This window comes from Ranitomeya imitator, chromosome 4, assembly GCF_032444005.1.
Source record: "Ranitomeya imitator isolate aRanImi1 chromosome 4, aRanImi1.pri, whole genome shotgun sequence".
NCBI classification, from domain to species: domain Eukaryota; kingdom Metazoa; phylum Chordata; class Amphibia; order Anura; family Dendrobatidae; genus Ranitomeya; species Ranitomeya imitator.
In genome coordinates this window covers 576,144,419-576,168,680 of record NC_091285.1, presented here as the reverse complement: position 1 = coordinate 576,168,680, position 24,262 = coordinate 576,144,419, and the positions used below count along the sequence as shown (strand labels likewise).

General features: G+C 46.1%; 1 protein-coding gene across 1 annotated transcript in view; it reads left to right on the top strand.

Annotated features, from left to right (window-relative positions):
- The window catches only part of INTS14 (integrator complex subunit 14), a 33,254-nt gene that overhangs the window by 6,049 nt on the left and 2,943 nt on the right, over positions 1-24,262 (top strand). The window contains exons 5-10 of the mRNA XM_069766366.1: positions 9,664-9,782; positions 9,871-10,013; positions 11,421-11,513; positions 11,593-11,737; positions 12,212-12,345; positions 12,948-13,066. Coding sequence (XP_069622467.1) covers positions 9,664-9,782; positions 9,871-10,013; positions 11,421-11,513; positions 11,593-11,737; positions 12,212-12,345; positions 12,948-13,066 — 753 coding nt within the window. The remainder of the gene's footprint in view (positions 1-9,663; positions 9,783-9,870; positions 10,014-11,420; positions 11,514-11,592; positions 11,738-12,211; positions 12,346-12,947; positions 13,067-24,262) is intronic.

Below are 24,262 nucleotides of genomic sequence, written 5' to 3'. Positions count from 1 at the left end.
CCCCTGGACGGCGTCAGCCTAAAGTGGGTCTGCAGCGAGACTCCCGGCACGGCTCCTTCCTCGGCCCCCTATTACGGGGTGCCCGGTTGAAGTAGAGATGGCTATTCCCCATGTCGCTCCTTCCCCAGTCCCTCGGGTGCTGGTTTGAAGTCGAGTCCCCCCCTCCTTCCCGATTTCCTTTTGGTTTCTGGATTGAGGTCGAGGCAAGGATGAAGCCCCCTGATGGTAACAGCAGCACCCTCCCTAATCCCCCTTTGGGGGCATTATGTTGAGACGCCTCAGGTAGGGCCTGTACAGGCAGCAGTCTACAGCTCCCAGCAATGGGCCAGCACACTGCGCCTGCATCCAGGGACCCCAGCTTAGCTGCGGGCTCCTGTCGGGGCCGGGGGGAGTGCAGGCAGGCATGGCACAATAGAGACACGGGGCTCCCTGCTCCCCTGTCTCTGCGGCAGCACCAGCTCTATACTGCCTCAGGGAGACCCCTCACCGGGCCCCTCCTTCCGCTTATAGCCCCACCGCTATCCTGCCTTTAAATCCGGGGGGGGGGTCCGGTTCGGATCCGACCCCCTCCCGGACTTCCGCGCCGGCTGGAGTCTTTCTGGGCATCAGGCATCTAATTTAGGCCACGGCTTCGGCCTAGCTGAAGCCGCCGCCGCCTCCTCTCCGCCCCCCTGGATGACAAATATGACACTCTACAGTGTCATAGAGGGGGCAGATCGAGACAGAAAGGGCACGTTTTTACACAGCTTTGCTGCCTTTTTCAGCTATCCGCCCCCTTCTCCCCCTTCCTCTTCTCGGCGGCCATTTCTGCTGCAGGAATTAACCCTGCACCTCCCGATCAGCAGGACCAGGAAACAGGCCAGCCAGTCTCCGGGGGGCACAGGACTGTGGATCTTCGGCGCTGGACCTAGGGGCAAACTGGTGGGGTAAGATCACAGCTGGGTTGTTTTACTTGGCTGTGAATCCATATTCCCTATAAGGCTCCCCTATAGGTTCCTCTGCATAGCCAACCCTTCTGCACTCTGTGCACTATGCCGGGCTCAAGGTCCAAGAAAACCGGGCAGGACTGCTATTATGCATTCTGCACAGCCTGCAGGACCGCTCTTCCCAGTGGCAGCATGTACACTGCCAGGACTGCATCCAGACTACTGCGTCAGAGCCCCAAGAAGCCCCTGCCAATGCTTCGGTGTCTAATGCCATGCCGAATTGGGTCACTCAGAGGTCGCAATCTATGAAGCAGTCTATAGATCACCAAACCTCCACATTGCTTCAGGCTCTGCCGAGTCATGCCTCGGCTATGACCGTTACCCAGCAAGGGAGAGCTTGACTCAGGAACAGGATGACCCTGGCACATCCACGTCTAGGTCAGGACGCAAGGGGACCCATAGGTCAGCCCACCTGCGTCATCCCATAGCACACGGTCATCCCCTTCTAGGGAGAGACACCGTAGTTCCAGGTCATCTAGACCGTCCCCTTCCAGGGGCAGACAATGCAGATTTCCGCAATCCCGACCAGAGAAGGCCTCCTCCCCAGCCCCAGCAGGGGACGCCTCAGTGATACACAGGATTCGGAAGGCATCTGTGACTCCGACTCAGACAAGGAAACGGAGGGGTCCCTGATCCCAATCCCCCTAGCAATACAGCGTTAGTTGAGGACTTAATCTCTTCCATCCATCGGGTGCTGGACATTTCTGATCCGCCACCAGAGGCCCCAGAACACAAGATTTCCTTTGAAGGAACTCTGAATCCACCTAAGGTTTTCTCTAACCACCCAGAGTTTAAGGCGATCCTTAAAAAGCAGCTCTCACAGCCTGAGAAAAAATTTGCTAATCGCAAATATCTGGAGGCAAGGTACCCTTTCCCACAGAAGGATACCAAGGAATGGACAGATCCATCCGAAGTGGACCAACCAGTCTCTAGACAAGCAGCACACACCCTCCTTTCACTGCCAGATAGCTCAACCCTCAGCAGATAGCTCAACCAGCAGACAGGCAGGTAGAACGCATGGCTCGTTCAATTTTCGAGGTGGTAGGGGCCTCCCTGGCTCTCGTGTTCGCTTCAGCTTGGGCTGCCAAGGCCATCCTGGCTTGGACCAAAAAAATTTACAAGCTGGCCTCCAAGCATCTGCTCCTGAGTTGTCGGACCAAGCGGTTCAAATAGCAGTTGTAGCAGATTACATGCTTCATGCAGCTCTGCATTCAGCAAGGGGCGTAGCGGGGATAGCATCAAACGCCATCACGATTCGGCGTATCCTCTGGCTGCGGAATGCAAAGAAGTCCCTCACGCACCTCCCGTATCTCAGTGGATGACTTTTCGGTGAAAGGTTGGACACAATGATATCCAACGCCATCGGGGGTAAGAGTACTTCTCTCCCTCAACTGAAACCTAAACACACTTACAAGAAGCGTAACCTAACCCGATTCCGATCCCTTCGGAATTCTTCAGGCTGGTCCGTCTCGCGTCCAGCACAAAATCGTAACCGTTCCCTATGCAGGGAGAACTCACAGTCGACGCAAAGGTCGGACAAGTCCTGGCAGTCAAAAGCAGGCAAGTCAAAGCCCAAAGGAGGAAAACCTCAGACTTTCTCCTCCTCATGACTCACGGACTCTGGAAGACATCACACCCGTAGGCAGCCAACTTTGCTCTTTCAGCAAGTCTGGATGCCTATTACAGAAGACAGGTGGGTCAGGGAACTAGTGTCTTCCCCCAAAACCGCCAGCCAAGGCTCGTGCCTTCCACCAAGCAGTTTCCTTGCTTCTTCAAGAAGGAGTCATAGTACCGGTTCCCGCGGCCGGGTGCCTCCGAGGGTTCTACTCCAATCTATTCGTAGTCCCCAAGAAAGGAGGCAGCGTACTGCCCATACTGGACCTAAAACAACTCAACAAATATGTACGGGTCCGTCACTTCCGCATGGAGTCTCTTCGGTCCATCATTGCGTCCATGGAGAAGGGAGAATATCTCGCCTTCATAGACATACAAGACGCATACCTGCATATACCGATTCCACCTGCTCATCAGAGTTTTCTCAGGTTCGCAATCGACCAGGACCACTACCAGTTCGTGGCTCTCCCATTCGGACTCGCCACGGCTCCCAGAGTGTTTACCAAGGTCATGGCAGCCACCATGGACGTCCTACACACCAGAGGCATAGTAGTCGTTCCATACCTGGACGATCTACTCATCAAGGCTCCCACCTTCAAGGACTGCGAGCTCAGCGTCTCAATCACAACCGACACTTTGAGTCACACGGGCTGGTTAGTCAACCTACAAAGGTCATCACCAACCCCGAGTCAGTCTCTGACCTTCCTGGGAATGCTATTCAACACCTCCAGGGGTCTAGTGCTCCTTCCCAAGGACAAGGCACTGGCTCTCCGCCTAGGAGTTCGCACCTTCCTCCGCAAACCTCCTCGATCTCTCCGGTTTGCCATGAGAGTGCTTGGCTGGATGGGGGCAGCAATAGAAGCGGTCCCATTTGCCCAGTTTCACCTCAGGCCTCTGCAACTAGCCATTCTCAAGTCCTGTGACAGGGATCCCTTTTCTCTCGACAGGGAATTCCAGCTAACGTCGTCAACCAGGAGGTCCCTGCACTGGTGGCTCAAGCCAACCTCGCTAGCAAAGGGGAAATCCTTTCTCACAGGTCAATGGAAGGTTCTGACCACCGATGCGAGCCTGACAGGTTGGGGTGCGGTGCACCTACACCACAGGGCAAGTGGTCCCCAGTGGAAGCGACCATGCCCATCAACATGCTGGAAATTTGTGCCATCCTCCTAGCATTGAGGGCTTTCCATCACTTACTGGCAGCCTCTCACATCAGAATACAATCGGACCATGCCACGGCCGTGGCATATGTGAATCACAAAGGGGGGACCCGCAGTACCCAGGCGATGCGAGAACTGTCACATATCCTCCACTGGGTGGAGGACACATGCTCGGTTCTCTCAGTGGTCCACATTCCGGGTGTGGACAACTGGGAAGCAGACTTCCTCAGACAACAAGGAATAGACTCGGGAGAGTGGTCTCTCCATCCCGAAATTTTTCGCCAAATCTGCCATCGTTGGGGACCCCGGATGTGGACCTAATGGCATCCCACTTCAATGCCAACGTCTCCAACTTCATGGCCAGAACACACGATCCGCGATCGCTCAGAGCAGACGCTCTGGTTCAGGACTGGACCCAGTTCCAGCTTCTTTACATTCTTCCACCTCTCCCCCTGATATCCAGAGTGGTGAGGAAGATCAAGCAAGAGGGAGTTCCAACCATTCTAATCACACCGGTCTGGCCCAGACGTACATGGTACGCCGACGTCGTACAACTTTCAGCAGACGCCCCCTGGTGCCTCCCCGATCGCCCGGATCTTCTATCACAAGGCCCGTTCTACCACCAGAACTCAGGGGCTCGCAATTTGACGGTGTGGCCCTTGAAACCTGGGTTTTAACCCAGGCAGGGCTCTCGACGGACGTCATTAGGACCATGATCAGGGCACGGAAGCCAGCCTCTGCCAAGATCTATTACCGTACCTGGAAAGTTCTTTACCTGGTGCGAATCTCGCAGCCAGACCCCATTCCCTTATTCCCTCCCCAAAGTACTTGGATTTCCCCAATCGGGTCTGGAGGCCAGGCTGTCCCTGGGCTCGCTTAAGAGCCAGGTGTCAGCCCTCTCAGTGCTTTTTCAAAGGCGCATTGCTACCAAGCCACAAGTAAGGACTTTTCTTCAGGGGGTTTCCCGATTGGTTCCCCCCTACAGACGACCACTAGAAACGTGGGTCCTCAACCTGGTCCTGACAGCATTGCAGGAACCACCCTTCGAACCCCTTAAGGAGGTCCCGCTCTGCCTTCTCTCCCAGAAGGTGGTTTTCTTGGTGGCAATCACCTCGCTACGCAGGGTGTCTGAACTGACAGCACTCTCCTGCAGATGGCCCTTCCTGGTTTTTCAACAGGACAAGGTAGTTCTCCGTACGGTCCCATCCTTCCTTCCAAAGGTTGTGTCCAACTTCCACCTCAATGAGGAAATTTCACTGCCATCCCTTTGTCCGGTCCCGGTTCATAGAGTGGAGAAGGCTCCGCATACGCTTGACCTTGTCAGGGCATTGCGTATATATGTGTCTAGGACTGCATCCTTTCGGAGGTCTGATTCTCTTCCTTCTTCCGGAAGGCGGCCGCAAGGGTCTGCCAGCTCCCAAAGCTACCCTTGCCAGGTGGATCAAATCCACCATACAAGAGGCCTACCGCCTTAAGAATTCTCCTCTTCCAGCCGGTATTACGGCACACTATACACGGGCGGTAGGGGCCTCCTGGGCCAATTCGGCAGCAGGCTTCGGCACAACAAGTGTGTAAGGACTTGGACTAGCCTACACACGTTTACTAAACACTACAGGGTTCATACCCAGTCCTCAACGGACGCGAGCCTGGGTAGATGTGTTCTGCAGGCGGCGGTGCCCCAAGTTTAGGGGCCTGTCTGCCCAATATTCATCCATTGCTTCCCACCCAGGGACTGCTTTGGGACGTCCCATGGTCCTGTGTCCCCCAATGAGGTGACAGAGTAAATTAGATTTTTGTGTACTCACCGTAAAATTTCTTTCTCTTAGCCTCTAACTGGGGGACACAGCTCCCACCCTGTTACCCTTTCCGGGCTGGTGTTACTGTTGAGTTCTCATATTGTTTTCTTGAGTTCGTACATAGTTGCCTTCTTATAGGCATGGTTATGTTGTTCATGTTACGTTCCTCCTACTGCTTTTGCACAAAACTGGAGAAGGCTGACACCATCCAGGGGTGTATACTGCAGAGGAGGAGCCACGGTTAATCTTTTTCAGATTATGCATAGTGTCGCCTCCTACTGGACAGCAGCGTAACACCCATGGTCCTGTGTCCCCCAATTAGAGGCTAAGAGAAAGAGATTTTATGGTGAGTACACAAAAATCTCCTTTTTCTGGGCTCTTTTGTTACCATTCATATTATCTGTCTCTTTGATTTGTCATCAATCTTCCTCCTACGGCGACGTTTAGGGAGGTGGGCTACAGTCCCATGGATCTTAAATTTCTGAATAATATGTGCAACTGTAGTCACAGGAACATCAATCTGCTTGGAGATGGTCTTATAACTTTTACCTTTTAACATGTTTGTCTATAATTTTCTTTCTAATTTCCTGAGACAACTCTTTCCTTTGCTTCCTCTGGCCCATATTGAGTTTGATATACAGTACAGACCAAAAGTTTGGACACACTTTCTCATTTAAAGATTTTTCTGTATTTTCATGACTATGAAAATTGTACATTCACACTGAAGGCATCAAAACTATGAATTAACACATCTGGATTTATATACTTAACAAAAAAAAGTGTGAAACAACTGAAAATATGTCTTATATTCTAGGTTTTTCAAAGTAGCCACCTTTTGCTTTGATGACTGTTTTTCACACTCTTGGCATTCTCTTGATGAGCTTCAAGAGGTAGTCACCGGAAATGGTTTTCACTTCACAGGTGTGCCCTGTCAGGTTTAATAAGTGGGATTTCTTGCCTTATAAATGGGGTTGGGACCATCAGTTGTGTTGTGCAGAAGTCTGGTGGATACACAGCTGATAATCCTACTGAATAGACTGTTAGCTGCTTTTTTCTTGCCATAAATCAAATTCTAAGTAAAAAAAAACGAGTGGCCATCATTACGTTAAGAAATGAAGGTCGGTCAGTCCGAAAAATTGGGCAAACTTTGAAAGTGTCCCCAAGTACAGTGGCAAAAACCATAAAGCGCTACAAAGAAACTGGCTCACATGAGGACCGTCCCAGGAAAGGAAGACCAAGAGTCACATCTGCTTCTGAGGATAAGTTTATCCGAGTCACCAGCCTCAGAAATCGCAGGTTAACAGCAGCTCAGATTAGAGACCAGGTCAATGCCACACAGATTTCTAGCAGCAGACACATCTCTATAACAACTGTTAAGAGGAGACTTTGTGCAGCTGGCCTTCATGGTAAAATAGCTGCTAGGAAACCACTGCTAAGGACAGGCAACACGCAGAAGAGACTTGTTTGGGCTAAAGAACACAAGGAATTGACATTAGACCAGTGGAAATCTGTGCTTTGGTATGATGAGTCCAAATTTGAGATCTTTGGTTCCAACTCCACATGCCTGGTTCCCACCGCGAAGCATGGAGGAGGAGGTGTGATGGTGTGGGGGTGCTTTGCTAGTGACCATGTTGTGTTGGGTATTTATTAAAAATTGAAGGTATACTGAACCAGCATGGCTACCACAGCATCTTGCAGCAGCATGCTATTCCATCCGGTTTGCGTTTAGTTGGACCGTCATTTATTTTTCAACAGGAAAATGATCCCAAACACACCTACAGGCTGTGTAAGGGCTATTTGACCAAGAAGGAGAGTGATGGGGTGCTACGCCAGATGACCTGGCCTCCACAGTCACCAGACCTAAACCCAATCAAGATGGTTTGGGGTGAGCTGGACCGCAGAGTGAAGGCAAAAGGGCCAACAAGTGCTAAGCATCTCTGGGAACTCCTTCAACATTGTTGGAAGACCTTTCCCGGAGAACTACCTCTTCAAGCTCATCTAGAGAATGCCAAGAGTGTGCAAAGCAGTCATCAAAGCAAAAGGTGGCTACTCTGAAGAACCTAGAATATAAGACATATTTTCATTTGTTTCACACTTTTTTGTTAAGTATATAATTCCACATGTGTTAAATCAGAGTTTTGTTGCCTTCAGTGTGAATGTACAATTTTCATAGTCATGAAAATACAGAAAAATCTTGAAATGAGAAGGTGTGTCCAAACCTTTGGTCTGTACAGTACATCATATCACTAAATAGCACAGTGAGTATCTGTAGCCCTATATACAGGCCCACTCACTGATTCCAAGATTGTAGACACCTGTGATGCTAGTTAGTGGACACACCGTGATTTAACATATCCCTTTTGTCACATTATTTTCACGGGTGCCATAATTTCTGTCCAGGCCTATTTTATGAGTTCTATTTTTCTTTAAATTCTGTCTAAGCATAGTTGGAAAGCAATGTCTGAGTTTCATTTGTTCATTTTCATAGATCTTTTATTTATTACTACTTTTGTCAGATTCAAGTTATTTCTGTGACCATTGTGGGTTTTTCTGTCATTAAACGAGGGGTACCAACAATTTTGACCATGTGTGTATTACATAGGTCCTCCCAGAAATTAAAGTTATTCCAAATCCAAAGGATCAGGGATAACTTATTGTTTGCTGGGGCTTCTACCTCTGGCACCCTGAGTGATGCCCAAAATGCAGCTCTGCAAAACCATGGCTTGAATAGAGCAGGGCATAACAAAGCTCCATTCAAGTATGTTCGCAGAATCACTGGGGGTCCCAGCGGTTGGATCCTGCAAGTTATTCCAGATTGTATGGATAATGGAAAACTTTCAATTCTAGGAATTCCCATTAAGTGCCCGAGGAGCTGATGGCCATGCAAAATGCATTTGCATAAGACATATTGGTGCATGTGTGTTGGAGGTGTACACTTTTTGCTGCAGATAATTTTATTTTTGTTTGGATTTTCTTTTTATATATATTTTTTTTTTCTCAGTTTTTTTTTTTTAATGAAATAATACTGTACATATTTTTGTTTATACAATGGAGGAACAGATTAACATTTTCTAACTATCTTATAACTAGAAAAACTAGTGGGGGGGTACAAATGATCTGGAAGGGATGTATTACTACTAGAAAACAGAAGGGGAGAATTCCATTGTGTGACCCTCACTAGCAGGTCAGAAAACTTAACTTGTATTCAGTAACAAAATAATTCCCTGCGAAGAGAGGTCTTGGAGACATGCAACAAAAAAGTGATCACCATCATCTCTGCAATGTTTGTGTATCCAGACCTTTAGTCCCTTTCTCTGACACCATGTATACGGTGAAATTTATGGGACTTATGTTTTAATCTGAGTGCCTTTCTTCCTGCAGAAATGACACCCCAGGGAGCCATTGTGTGATAATTAGAATCAATCCCCTTTTCAATATATAGAATGTTAGCAGATTAGGGGCAAATCTTTTTTTAATCCTTCACCTGTAATAACCTCATTTTATTTTGTTACTGAATAAAGGTTAAGTTTTCTGACCTGTTAGCGAGGGTCACACAATGGGGTTTTCTGTATGTTACAACTAACTGTAATTTTATGGTCACAGAACGTTTGCTCACGCTTACCAGTGGTCTACACAAAAACAGACATGCAGAGATGATGGTGATCACTTTTTTGTTGCATGTCTCCAAGCCCTTTCTTCACTGGGAATCCATATGACTTCCCAGGAGTCCTTAGAACTACCAGAATGCAAAAGTGGTGGGTTAAGAATTTTTAGTGACTCAGTGACACGGTTACAGAATGAAAATTTGTTTTTATTATAATTTTTTTAAACTCTCACAAACAACAATTTTTGGATGTCAAAAATGTCATACATTTAACACAAAAGAATAAAAAAGTAATAAAAGTATGGTCACCAATTCTTTGCTGGTCTTAGTAACTAGGGGTATTTGGGCTTCTTTGATTGCAAAATTGTGATGGGGCCTGTCTCTTGAAGTCAGGAGATGATTTTCACTGTTCTGTTATATTAGTAATTAAATGTTACTTTATGATTCTTATGTCATTGAAACGTTGCATGTATTTAACAATCACATTACATGTTTTATGTAACCAGCTCCAAAATTCTGATTCATTGGATTGTCTTGAGCGGCTTATTGATCTGAATAATGGAGAAGGTCAGATCTTCACAATTGATGGCCCTCTGTGCTTAAAGAACGTTCAGTCCATGTTTGGGTAAGTAGTCTGTATATTGCTGTCTGTGGCATTGATTTACACTTGTGGGAGGGTAGATCAAGAATTGTTTTATTTTATTATCTTACAGGAAGCTCATTGATGTGGCATACACACCATTCCATGCGGTCCTCAAGTGTGGGAACCTGTCTTCAGATGTCCAAGTGTTTCCTAGACCTGAACCAGTTGTCATAGACGAGGAGGTAGACCCTTTGCCTAAATCCATTAATACAGGTAACCGGTTGCAGACAAAATAATGTCAGCAATTGTTCACATATACCTGTAGAAGTGTTGCACAAAACTGTACCTACATTACATTTTAGAAATTGCATGTTAACACATGATTTTACCACCAACCTGTTTTTATGCTTTTTACCGTTGTATTGGCTGATTTTTTTTCCAAGGGAAGTTACATACTCCTAAAACAACCCCTTTAAACAGGTATTCTCAGGTTATTAAATTACTTGTTTTATCTAACCAGCTCCAAATTTCGGAGTCATTGAAATGTCTTGAGCAGCTTCTTGATCTGAATAATGGAAAAGATCAGAACATTAAATTAAGCAAGTTTGCAATTGACTTTTTTATCTTTCTCCTGATGTGAGAGCTTTTATCTTACATAGTCTTCAGCTGGTTTCCATGGAACATGGCCACCAGTGCTTGCCCATATCCTGGTCAAGTGTGTGCAGTAGTTGCATTCAAGGAGAGGGGTTAATTCCTAACATCTCGGTCATCTCTCTCCAGCCCACTGATTTCTATACATCAATTAGCTGCTCCCCTCCCACACCTCTTTTCCTCTCTTTACCTCCTCCCTTCCACCCACTTATCCCATCCCTCCTATCTCATCTGTCTACTCTCCACGTTCTACTGTCTATCCACTCTGATCCCTGTCTCTCCTCCCTTCCCTTTTCCCCCCTCCTTTCTCTGCCCTGCCCTCCTCTCCTTTTCTGCCCTCCTCTCCTTTTCTGCCCTCCTCTCCTTTTCTGCCCTCCTCTTCTTCTCTGTCCTCCTCTCCCTCTCTGCTCTCCCATCCCTCTCTGCTCTCCCCTCCCTCTCTGCTCCTGATGATCTCCTATTATAAATCTTGTAAAATCACAAGCCCACAGTTTTCGGAGCAGGTCTTCTAACCATGGCTCATGACTTGGAGCCTTGTGTTTGTTCCAGTGCCTTGTTAAATTTACGTCTAAATACAGGAATCACAATGTAGACTCCAGAACAAACCACTGATAGACAAATGTGTTACAGCAGAACTTGTGCTGAGCTTTATACTTCTACTAATACTTCAGCTCTGCTACTCCCCAGAGCTGTCAGTCAAGCAGAGCCTGCCCTGCCAGAGGCCAGGATGTAAGGAGTGTGTATATCTCTGAGCTAATCAAGACACAACTTGAGAATACCCCCTTAATGTGTTGCTTATATAGTGATGTATTGCCAGTGAGGACAGGATATCTTATATAGTGATGTATTGCCAGTGAGGACAGTATATCAGTGTATGTAATGGATATATACTATTTTGTATACCTTTACAGTGATAGTTAATGATTTCCTCCTTGACAGCCACATATTTATATCTGAAGTTTTTGCAGGATGCTATTCTGTTAGATAGGTGTAATAAACTGTATACTTATAGTTCAGGCTGTTTTTCAGAATTAGAAATCGTGGGCTTTATTGACATTGCGGATATCTCAAGCCCTCCTGTCTTGTCCCGTCATTTGGTTCTACCTATTGCCCTTAACAAAGGTGAGTGAGAATAATACGGGATTTAGCGCTCCTCCCCACCATTATTCCTTATACTGTGTCCTGCCTTGTTTCCTTATAGAAGGAGATGATTTTGGTGCTGGACTCACAGATGATATTGAGGATGAAAATTCTGCGAGCCAGATTGCTGGCAAAATTCCTAATTTTTGTGTCTTGCTCCACGGTAGTCTGAAGGTGGAAGGCATGGTGGCCTTAGTGCAGCTTGGGTAAGAAAGTCCTTGTTGATTAACTAGGGTAAACAATTTGTTAGTAAATCTGCCATATCCTTTTCAGATGAGATGTAGAATTACATGTAGACAATTAAAGCAATGGCCGTCCAAGCAGTCCATGGATGGAGCAGGCCTTCTTTATAGCTGCGTCCAGCATTGCATAGACTTATGTATATTTTGTTGATAGTAGAAACTCCTTTTACAGGTTCTTAGGGCTCTGTAATGAAGAAAGTTTCAAGTGCCGTGTTAATTGCCTATTAAGTGCCATTGACCACTACCAGAAGTGATCAAACTGCAACTCTATGCTCCAGTGTAGACCATACTGGTCACATCTACAAATTCGGAAATGGTGACCTTTAACGCTGACTTACCAACAGCTAGCTATGGTGTATTAAAGGGGTATAATTCTTGGGAAACCCAGGTTGTATATGGTTTTTCGTTATCTGCATTTCTTTCCTATCTTCTCTAAAGACCAGACTGGCATGGGATGCTCTATTCTCAAGCTGATAGTAAGAAGAAATCAAATTTAATGATGTCATTATTTGAGCTTGGTGTTGAGCCACTACCATGGCTGGGAAAAACTTCTCAGCTTGGACCCATATCAGGTATGATTTAGAAAATAAACTAAATACTTGTTTCTATTTTTGTTGCATCATTAAAGGGGTTGTTTAGATTTGTAATGAAAGTGTTCAGTTACTCTGTGACTGCAGACTTCTGATTCCCCATAATGCATGCACTGCAAGCTGTCAGGATTCTTCGGTGCCAGCAGCGAGAGCGAGCGGTTATGACTGCAAGTAAATGATTTGCAAACATGCAGTCACGTGCTGACTAGACGTGCTTGGCCTCGCTCCATTCACTTGTATTAAGTGAAGCTGTGCAGGTCTAGTCGGAATGTGGCTGGAAGTATGCGTGACCGGCCGCTCTCACCGCAGACACAGGAGGCTCCTGACCGCATGCTATGCATGCACTGTGAGGACTCACAAGGCTGAAGTCACATAGAGTGACTGCAGACTTTCATCCCAAACCTGGACAGCCCCTTTAAAGTACATTTACAGTAATTATTGATATTAACATATGTGCTGTCCTTTAGCATCTCCAAGGTATAAATAATTAGCTTTCCCCCATGAATTCATCTTAGCTTTACATGACTGACATAGCTGATATCTATAAAACTACTAATAAAACTCCATCTTTTTTTATACACAAGATGCCAAAGAGAATCCATATGGGGAAGAGGATAATAAGAGTCCATTTCCACTGCAACCCAAGTCAAAAAGAAGCTATGCCCAGAATGTGACCGTGTGGATTAAACCTAGTGGACTGCAGGTAAGATTCGTAGTGTCATGTCCTTCTTTATTTACAAAAGCATACATGTACACAACACTGAGTTATGGCATTGTGGATTAGCCTATTGTCAAGGCCATGTGGCCCACCGCGTTACGATGGAAGCAATATGTTCAAAGCATCTCACAAAGCAATTCAGTATCAAGTATGAGCGCTACTTGCAGAAGTACATGCACTTGCAGTGGGATGTAAAAGTCTGGGCACCCCTGGTCAAACTTACTGTTATTCTGAACAGTTAAGCAAGTTGAATAGGAAATGATCTCTAAAAGAGTTAAAAATGACACATTTCCTTTTCTACTTTAGGCAAAATAAAAAAATAATATATACACACATATATATATATATATATATATATATATATATATATATATATATATATATATATATATATATATATATATATATATATATATACATACAGTGGGGCAAAAAAGTATTTAGTCAGTCAGCAATAGTGCAAGTTCCACCACTTAAAAAGATGAGAGGCGTCTGTAATTTACATCATAGGTAGACCTCAACTATGGGAGACAAACTGAGAAAAAAAAATCCAGAAAATCACATTGTCTGTTTTTTTATCATTTTTTTTTGCATATTATGGTGGAAAATAAGTATTTGGTCAGAAACAAACAATCAAGATTTCTGGCTCTCACAGACCTGTAACTTCTTCTTTAAGAGTCTCCTCTTTCCTCCACTCATTACCTGTAGTAATGACACCTGTTTAAACTTGTTATCAGTATAAAAAGACACCTGTGCACACCCTCAAACAGTCTGACTCCAAACTCCACTATGGTGAAGACCAAAGAGCTGTCAAAGGACACCAGAAACAAAATTGTAGCCCTGCACCAGGCTGGGAAGACTGAATTTGCAATAGCCAACCAGCTTGGAGTGAAGAAATCAACAGTGGGAGCAATAATTAGAAAATGGAAGACATACAAGACCACTGATAATCTCCCTCGATCTGGGGCTCCACGCCAAATCCCACCCCGTGGGGTCAGAATGATCACAAGAACGGTGAGCAAAAATCCCAGAACCACGCGGGGGGACCTAGTGAATGAACTGCAGAGAGCTGGGACCAATGTAACAAGGCCTACCATAAGTAACACACTACGCCACCATGGACTCAGATCCTGCAGTGCCAGACGTGTCCCACTGCTTAAGCCAGTACATGTCCGGGCCCGTCTGAAGTTTGCTAGAGAGCATTTGGATGATCCAGAGGAGTTTTGGGAGAATATCCTATGGTCTGATGAAACCAAACTGGAACTGTTTGGTAGAAACACAACTTGTCATGTTTGGAGGAAAAAGAATACTGAGTTGCATCCATCAAACACCATACCTACTGTAAAGCATGGTGGTGGAAACATCATGCTTTGGGGCTGTTTCTCTGCAAAGGGGCCAGGACGACTGATCCGGGTACATGAAAGAATGAATGGGGCCATGTATCGTGAGATTTTGAGTGCAAACCTCCTTCCATCAGCAAGGGCATTGAAGATGAAACATGGCTGGGTCTTTCAACATGACAATGATCCAAAGCACACCGCCAGGGCAACGAAGGAGTGGCTTCGTAAGAAGCATTTCAAGGTCCTGGAGTGGCCTAGCCAGTCTCCAGATCTCAACCCTATAGAAAACCTTTGGAGGGAGTTGAAAGTCCGTGTTGCCAAGTGAAAAGCCAAAAACATCACTGCTCTAGAGGAGATCTGCATGGAGGAATGGGCCAACATACCAACAACAGTGTGTGGCAACCTTGTGAAGACTTACAGAAAACGTTTGACCTCTGTCATTGCCAACAAAGGATATATTACAAAGTATTGAGATGAAATTTTGTTTCTGACCAAATACTTATTTTCCACCATAATATGCAAATAAAATGTTAAAAAAACTCACCGTTCTTGTGATCATTCTGACCCCACGGGGTGGGATTTGGCGTGGAGCCCCAGATCGAGGGAGATTATCAGTGGTCTTGTATGTCTTCCATTTTCTAATTATTGCTCCCACTGTTGATTTCTTCACTCCAAGCTGGTTGGCTATTGCAAATTCAGTCTTCCCAGCCTGGTGCAGGGCTACAATTTTGTTTCTGGTGTCCTTTGACAGCTCTTTGGTCTTCACCATAGTGGAGTTTGGAGTCAGACTGTTTGAGGGTGTGCACAGGTGTCTTTTTATACTGATAACAAGTTTAAACAGGTGTCATTACTACAGGTAATGAGTGGAGGAAAGAGGAGACTCTTAAAGAAGAAGTTACAGGTCTGTGAGAGCCAGAAATCTTGATTGTTTGTTTCTGACCAAATACTTATTTTCCACCATAATATGCAAAAAAAAATGATAAAAAAACAGACAATGTGATTTTCTGGATTTTTTTTTCTCAGTTTGTCTCCCATAGTTGAGGTCTACCTATGATGTAAATTACAGACGCCTCTCATCTTTTTAAGTGGTGGAACTTGCACTATTGCTGACTGACTAAATACTTTTTTGCCCCACTGTAAATATATATATACACACACACACACACACACACACACACACACACACACACACACCGTATATTGTATTTTTTTCATTCATTTATTTATTTTTTCATTTTAAAAATTACCCTTGGAGATGTGTGCTCAGATAACTTTGACCAAGGTTTCAGACCTTAATTAGCCTGTTATAGGCTAGGTTCACACTTGCGTTGTGCAGTGCGTTCAACAAATCCGTTAAACGGCACTGCAAGTGCCGACTTTGGCACTGCGCTAGCGCAGATAGAGCATCTGCTAGCTCCATCTGTGCTAGCAGTGACGGACCCGGAAACGCTGCAGCCCGCATCTCGGGTCCGTCACTCAATGACGGCACATCGCTAGCGCACGCCCATTGTGGGTGTGCGCTAGCGATGCATTCGCCATTGAAAGTAATAGCGGCGTTAACGGACGTTACACCGCGTTATGCCGCGGTGTAACGTAGTCTGTTAAACGGGTCACACTAACGCAGTGTGAACCCAGCCTTAGGGTTACGGTTTGTTCACTATCCCCGTTAGGAAAGGCCAGGTGATGCAAATTTCCCTTCTTTATAAAAGCCCAGCCTCCTTTAATCTTGTGCCAAAAAATAGCAGCCATGGGTTCTTCTAAGCAGCTTCCTAGCACTCTGAAAATGGTGGAGGCCCACAAATCAGGAAAAGGCTATAAGAAGATAGCAAAGCGTTTTCAAGTTGCCCTTTCCTCAGTTTGAAATGTAATTAAGAAATGGCAGTTAACAGGAACAGTGGAGGTCAAGATAAGGTCTGGAAGATCAAACAACATTTCAGTGAGAGCTGCTGGTAGGATACATAGAGAGGCTAATCAGAACCCCTGCTTGACTGAAAAAGACATTCAGAAAGATTTAGCAGACCTTGGAGTTGTGGTACATTGTTCTATTGTTCAGACACACCTGCACAAATATGGCCTTCTTGGAAACCTCTCCTGCATCCTCACCATAAAAGTAAGCATCAGAAGTATGCAAAAGAACATCTAAACAAGCCTGATGTATTTTGGAAATAAGTCCTGTGGACTGATGAGGTTAAAATAGAACTATTTGGCCACAGTGATCAAAGGTATTTGTGTGGAGAGAAAAAAAAAAAGCACAGAATATCAGGAAAAGAACATCGCGCTAACCATTAAGCATGGTGGAGATCAATCATACTTTAAGGTTGCGTTGCAGCCAATGGCATGAGAAACACTTCACGAGTAGAGGGAAGAATGGATTCAACGAAATTTCAACAAATTCTTGATGCAAACATAACACCATCTGTAAAGAAGCTGAAGTTGAAAAGAGGATGGATTCTACAGATGGGTAATGATACAAAAAACACGTCAACATCCACAATAGACTACCTCAAAAGGCACAAGCTGAAACGTTTACAATGGCCCTCACAGTTCTCTGATCTGAACACCATTGAAAATCTTTGGCTAGACCTCAAAATAGAAAGTGCATGCAAGACGATCCAGGAATCTCATAGAACTGGAAGAAGTTTCCAAGGAAGAATGGATGAAAATTTCTGAAATAAGAATTGAAAGCTGTGATACTTTGGTGTGCTACCAAGTACTAACTATGCAGGGTGCCCAAACTTTTGCATCAGCCCATTTTCCTTTTTAATCTTACTAGATCGTGGCCCGATTCTAATGCATCGGGTATTCTAGAATATGCATGTCCCCGTAGTATATGGACAATGATGATTCCAGAATTCGCGGCAGACTGTGTCCGTCGCTGATTGGTCGAGGCAACCTTTATGACATCATCGTCGCCATGGCAACCATTATGACATCTACGTCGATACTGTGCCCGTCGCTGAATCAGAAACGTGAGATGTCTACTTCCTTTATGACATCATCGTCGCTGTGCCCGTTGCTGATTGGTCGAGGCCTGGTGGCCTCTACCAATCAGAGACGCGGGATTTCCAGGACAGACAGACACAGACAGAAAGACAGACAGACAGACGGAAAAACCCTTAGGCAATTATATATATAGATTGTAAAAATAATCTATATATATATATAATTGTCTAAGGGTTTTTCCATCTGTCTGCCTGGCGGCCTCGACCAATCAGGGACGTGGGATTTCCAGGACAGACAGACAGAAAGACAGACGGAAAAACCCTTAGACAATTATATATATAGACTAGATCGTGGCCCGATTCTAATGCATCGGGTATTCTAGAATATGCATGTCCCCGTAGTATATGGACAATGATGATTCCAGAATTTGCGGCAGACTGTGCCCGTCGCTGATTGGTCGAGGCAACCTTTATGACATCATCGTCGCCATGGCAACCATTATGACATCTACGTCGATACTGTGCCCGTTGCTGAATCAGAAATGTGGGATTTCTACGTCCTTTATGACATCATCGTCGCTGTGCCCGTTGCTGATTGGTCGAGGCCTGGCGACCTCTACCAATCAGAGACGTGGGATTTCTACGTCCTTTATGACACCATCGTCGCTGTGCCCGTTGCTGATTGGTCGAGGCCTGGTGGCCTCGACCAATCAGACGCGGGATGTCTACGTCCTTTATGACATCATCGTCGCTGTGCCCGTTGCTGATTGGTCGAGGCCTGGCGACCTCTACCAATCAGACGCGGGATGTCTACGTCCTTTATGACATCATCGTCGCTGTGCCCGTTGCTATTTGGTCGAGGCCTGGCGGCCTCGACCAATCAGAGACGCGGGATTTCTACGTCGATGCTGTGCCGGTCTCTGATTGGTCGAGGCCTGGCGGCCTCGACCAATCAGAGACGTGGGATTTCCAGGACAGACAGACAGACAGACGGAAAAACCCTTAGACAATTATATATATAGAGATATCTATAGATATCTATAGATATAGATATAGATATATATATATATATATATATATATATATATATATATATATATATATATATATATATATATATATACACACACCGTATATACTCGAGTATAAGCCGACCCGAGTATAAGCCGACCCCCCCTAATTTTGCCACAAAAAACTGGGAAAACTTATTGACTCGAGTATAAGTCTAGGGTGGAAATGCAGCATTTACCGGTGAATTTCAAAAATAAAAATAGATCATTATTTCCCCATAGCTGTGCCATATAGTGCTCTGCACCGTTCATTATTTCCCCATAGCTGGGCCATATAGTGCTCTGCACCGTTCATTATTGCCCCATAGCTGTGCCATATAGTGCTCTGCACCGTTCATTATTTCCCCATAGCTGTGCCATATAGTGCTCTGCACCGTTCATATTGCCCCATATCTGTGCCCTATATAGTGCTCTGCGCCGTTCATTATTGCCCCATAGCTGTGCCATATAGTGCTCTGCACCGTTCATATTGCCCCATATCTGTGCCATATAGTGCTCTGCACCGTTCATATTGCCCCATATCGGTGCCCCATATAGTGCTCTGCACCGTTCATATTGCCCCATATCTGTGCCCCATATAGTGCTCTGCGCCGTTCATTATTGCCCCATAGCTGTGCCATATAGTGCTCTGCACCGTTCATATTGCCCCATAACTGTGCCCCATGTAGTGCCCTGCACCGTTCATATTGCCCCATATCTGTGCCCTATATAGTGCTCTGCACCGTTCATTTTTGTCCCATAGCTGTGCCCCATACAGTGCTCTGCACCATTCATATTTCCCCATAGATGCTCAACATAAATCTGTGCCGCTGCTGCTGCAATAAAAAAAAAAAAGCCATACTCACCTCTCTTGATTGCAGCTCCCGGCGTCCGCTCCCGGCGTCTCTCCGCTCTGACTGATCAGGCAGAGGGCGCCACGCACACTATATGCGTCATCGCGCCCTCTGACCTGCACAGTCAGAGTGCAGATAGATGCCGGGAAGATGGAGCGGCGCCGGGAAGATGGAGCGGCACCCGGCGGCTGGAACGTGGACAGGTGAATATGACATACTTACCTAGTCCCAGCGATCCTGGCGCTCCCCGCCTGTCCCACGGTCTTCTGTGCTGCAGCCTCTTCCTCTATCAGCGGTCACCGGCACCACTGATTAGAGAAATGAATAGGCGGCTCCACCCCTATGGGAGGTGGAGCCGCCTATTCATTTCTCTAATGAGCGGTCCCACGTGACCGCTGAAGAGGGGAAGAAGCTGCAGCACAGAAGACCGTGGGACGGCCATGATCGCTGGGACTAGGTAAGTATGCCTCAGCGCCCTCTCCCCCTCACCCGCCGACCCCACCGCTACCGTGACTCGAGTATAAGCCGAGAGGGGCACTTTCAGCCCAAAAATTTGGGCTGAAAATCTCGGCTTATACTCGAGTATATACGGTATATGTGTGTGTGTGTGTGTGTGTGTGTGTGTGTGTGTGTGTGTGTGTGTGTGTGTATATATATATGTATATATATGTGTATATATATATGTATATATATGTGTATATATATATATATATATATTGTCTAAGGGTTTTTCTGTCTGTCTGTCTGTCTGTCCTGGAAATCCCGCCTCTCTGATTGGTCCAGGCCGCCAGGCCTGGACCAATCAGCAACGGGCACAGCACGGGCACACTATATATATATATATATATATATACTAGACTGTGGCCCGATTCGAACGCATCGGGTACTCTAGAATATGCATGTCCCCGTAGTATATGGACAATGATGATTCCAGAATTCGCGGCAGACTGTGCCCGTCGCTGATTGGTCGAGGCAACCTTTATGACATCATCGTTGCCATGGCAACCATTATGACATCATCGTCGCTGTGCCCCTTGCTGATTGGTCGAGGCAACCTTTATGACATCATCAGAGGTGCGGGATTTCTACGTCGATACTGTGCCCGTCTCTGATTGGTCGAGGCCGCCAGGCAGACAGACAGACAGACGGAAAAACACTTAGACAATTATATATATAGATATAATTTTTATAATATTTCTACAGTAAGATTATATATATATACTAGATGGTGGCCCGATTCTAACACATCGGGTATTCTAGAATATGCATGTCCACGTAGTATATTGCCCAGCGACGTAGTATATTGCCCAGCCACGTAGTATATTGCCCAGCGACGTAGTATATTGCCCAGCCACATAGTATATAGCAGAGCCACGTAGTACGGTATATTGCCCAGTCACGTAGTATATTGCCCAGCGACGGAGTATATTGTCCAGCCACATAGTATATTGCTCAGCCACGTAGTATATTGCCCAGCACAGAGCCACGTAGTATAGAGACTTAAAAAAAAAATAAACATATACTCACCTTCCGAAGGCCTGTTGAAGTCCTGCTATACTCACCCTCCGCCGCCTTTCCCGCTCCTCGGGACGCTCCCGGGTCCACTCCATTGCAAGCGGCAGCTTCCGGTCCCAGGGCTGGTGTGAGCAGGACCTATGATGACGTCGCGGTCACATGACCGTGACGTCACGGCAGGCCCTTGTCGCACACCAGCCCTGGGACGGGACCGGAAGCTGCCGCTTGCAATGGAGTGGTCCCGGGAGCGTGGCGAGGAGCGGAAAAGGCGGCGGATGGTGAGTATAGCAGGTTTTTTGTTTTTAGCAGGTTTTTTGTTTTTTTAATTATTTTTAACATGACATATTTTTACTATTGATGCTGCATAGGCAGGATGTGAGAGGACGTGCGGCTGTGCTCTCCTGCCACAATCTCCCTTAATATCGGTACCTGAGGCGCCGCCGAACGCTGAAATCACTCTAAAGAGTGTGCAGGGACCCGGGGAGCAGCAGTGTGCGGTCGGGTGGAGAGGAGTCCCGCAAGAGGATGACATGCAGCAGACAGAAGGAGCCGGCAGCGTCAGGAAGCTCTCCTTAAAAAGCGTTAGCTTTTGAACACTGCGCACCCAATGCCTCCTCCGCTGCTCTTAATTCCTCCATCACTGCTTTGTCTAGATTTTGAGACCTAGTCTTATATCGAGATACTTCTCTGAATAAGATCCCTCTCAAAAACGCCTTCATAGTATCCTAAACTATATGACCCTCTGCACTATCTTCGTTTATCCTAAAGAATTCTCCCAGTTCCTCTCCTATCTTTCCCATATCCAACAACCGTAACCAAAAGGGGTGAATTTTCCATCCCATACCTGCCAACCTCCCCTGTTCTCCCAATTGTAGAGATACCATCAGAGGACAATGATCTGATAGGACCAAGTTATCCATCCCTTTATTTCCCAAAGCCACATCAATATCAGACAAGGAACCATACGTTGCCGAGTAGCACGAGTAAGTGTAGTTCTCCATATTTCGAACTCTCCACAAGTCTATCCATCCAATTTCCCTCATGTAGTTACCAAAAGGTGTTACATTCCCTTCCTCTCTGTTCCCTGTATGTTTGCCCCTATCCCAATGATCATTTGCAATATTATTCACGTCACCTATTACAAGCAACTGGACCCCAGTCCATTTCCCCGATATGTCTAGAATTTCCTGTATCTTTTTTCCAGAAAATGGTGGAGGAATATACAAAGGCACAATACATAATAATCTATTCAATATCTTACATACAATAAAACACGTATTGCCCGTCCTTGTCTATTATAACCTCTACTTCTTCATATGGAGTAGAAGTGTGGATTAATACTGACACTCCCCTAGCATAGGCTGAGTACGTCGAGTGATAAGCCTTCCTCACCCATCTTTTTTGTAACATAGCTACTTTGTCTTCTACCAGGTGTGTTTCTTGAAGGCAAATCACTGAGGGCCTCAGCTTCAGCAGATATTGTAAAATTGTGGCCCGCTTTGAGACATTGGCGAGACCCCTAATGTTCCAGCTTAGAATTTTAATTCTACCCCCCATGATATGTCACAATACCAAACATTTGACTCGTTATAAATGAGGTCTCGGTTCTCCCCACCTTCACGCCTCTACCCCCGTCCCAACCTTCCAACTGAAATAACTCCCATCCTTCCCTTCCATCCCCCTCCCGAAAAATTGATTGTCTCCTACAACTTTTAAGCTGATAAGAACTCACTCTTCCTCTCTATTTGAGATTTAGGAGGGCATTTTTACAGCCTAACAATACAAGCTCTGTACTCCAACTACACTCCCGTCCACATTTATCAAACTGCAATAACCGTTGCGCCGCCAAACACAACCCACATATACCAACATGGCATTATGTCATCTCAGAGATGACCATTAACTTATCAAGTTCAAACTGAATAACAGAAAATGGCATGCGCTAGAGATCCGTTAGCACATTGCCGTCAATGGGTGCGCTAACGGATCCGTTGCATGGCGTTAATTGCGACAATTTCGCCATGTAACGGAGTCCGCTAACCCATTAACACAATGTGAACCTAGCCTTAGTCACTGTTTCAACATCACTCAGAGTTTGCTTCAACAGGACCGTTCTGCTTTGATATTTTTAGTGTTAGAATCAAGCCAGCGTGTCGCCTCCTCTGGATTTTGAAAAAAGTGCACTCGATCCAAGGCAGCGACTCTCAGCTTAGCTGGGTAAATCGTTGAATAGCACAAATCCATGTCCCGTAGTCGCCTTTTGACTTCTCCAAACGTCATTCGGAGCTTTTGGACGGCTGCAGAATAATCTGCGTAGATGGAGATGCGATAGCTGTCTATGGTTAGATCCGCACAGTTCCTGGCTTTCCTCAGCAGGGTATCCCGGTCCCGATAATTCAGAACTTTAGCCAAGATGACTCTTGGGGCTGATCCTGGGGGCAGGGGTCTAGTGGGCACATGATGTGCCCTTTCAACGGAAAACATTTTGGTGAGACCATCCCCTCCTACAGTGTTTTTCAGCCATGACTCAATGTACTCAGTGGGGTTATTTCCTTCCGCTTTTTCTGGCACCCCCACAATCCTCAGTTTTAAATTCCAGTTCAGCTATACGCTGCACATACTTTTTTTCCCTTTTCAACTGTTCATTAACCTGGTCTTCAGCGCTCCCCACACGTTCTTCCACCACCTCCACTCTTTATTCAACTTTGCACACTGCAGCATTAATCGCACCCATCTCTCCCTTTAAATCATCCACACGACTGTTCAGAGCTGCAAGGTCAGACTTGTTGTACATTATCACAGAGAATATATCTTTGAGCGTCGGCTCTGCTATATCTAATGTGTCCGGCTGTTCAAGCTGGTCAGCACGTGCAGCCACATCAGGGGATCTCTGTTCCTCCTCACTGCTCTGCGACTGGCCCCCTCCTTCTTGTTGTTCCCCAGGGACATATGTTGTTTCAGGTCTCTCACCTTCAGCCGCTGACTGCTCATTTGCAGCCACCTCTGACCTGGCAAAGCATTCAAGCCGAGGGATCACCTCCATCTTCCTTTCATATGCCGTGCTAGCCCTTGCCGCCTGCAGTCTCGGCGCCTTCTTGGGCCTGAGAGCTTCCTGACGCTGCCGACTCCTTCAGTCTGCTGTGTGTCATCCTCTTGCGGGACTCCTCTCCGCCCGACCGCACACTGCTCACTGCTGCTCCCCGGGTCCCTTCACACTCTTTAGAGTGATTTCAGCGTTCGTCGGCGCCTCAGGTACCGATATTAAGGGAGATTGTGGCAGGAGAGCACAACCGCACGTCCTCTCACATCCTGCGTTAGGCCACGCCCTATCTTCAACTTGTTTAACTGTTCCCAATAACAGTAATTTTGATCAGAGGTGCCCAAACTTTTACTTGCCACTGTACTCCCCTTAGCTGCTATCATTGAGGAATGTTCTACCTCACTTGATGCACTTGGGCACGCAACTCATCAAGATCCGCTG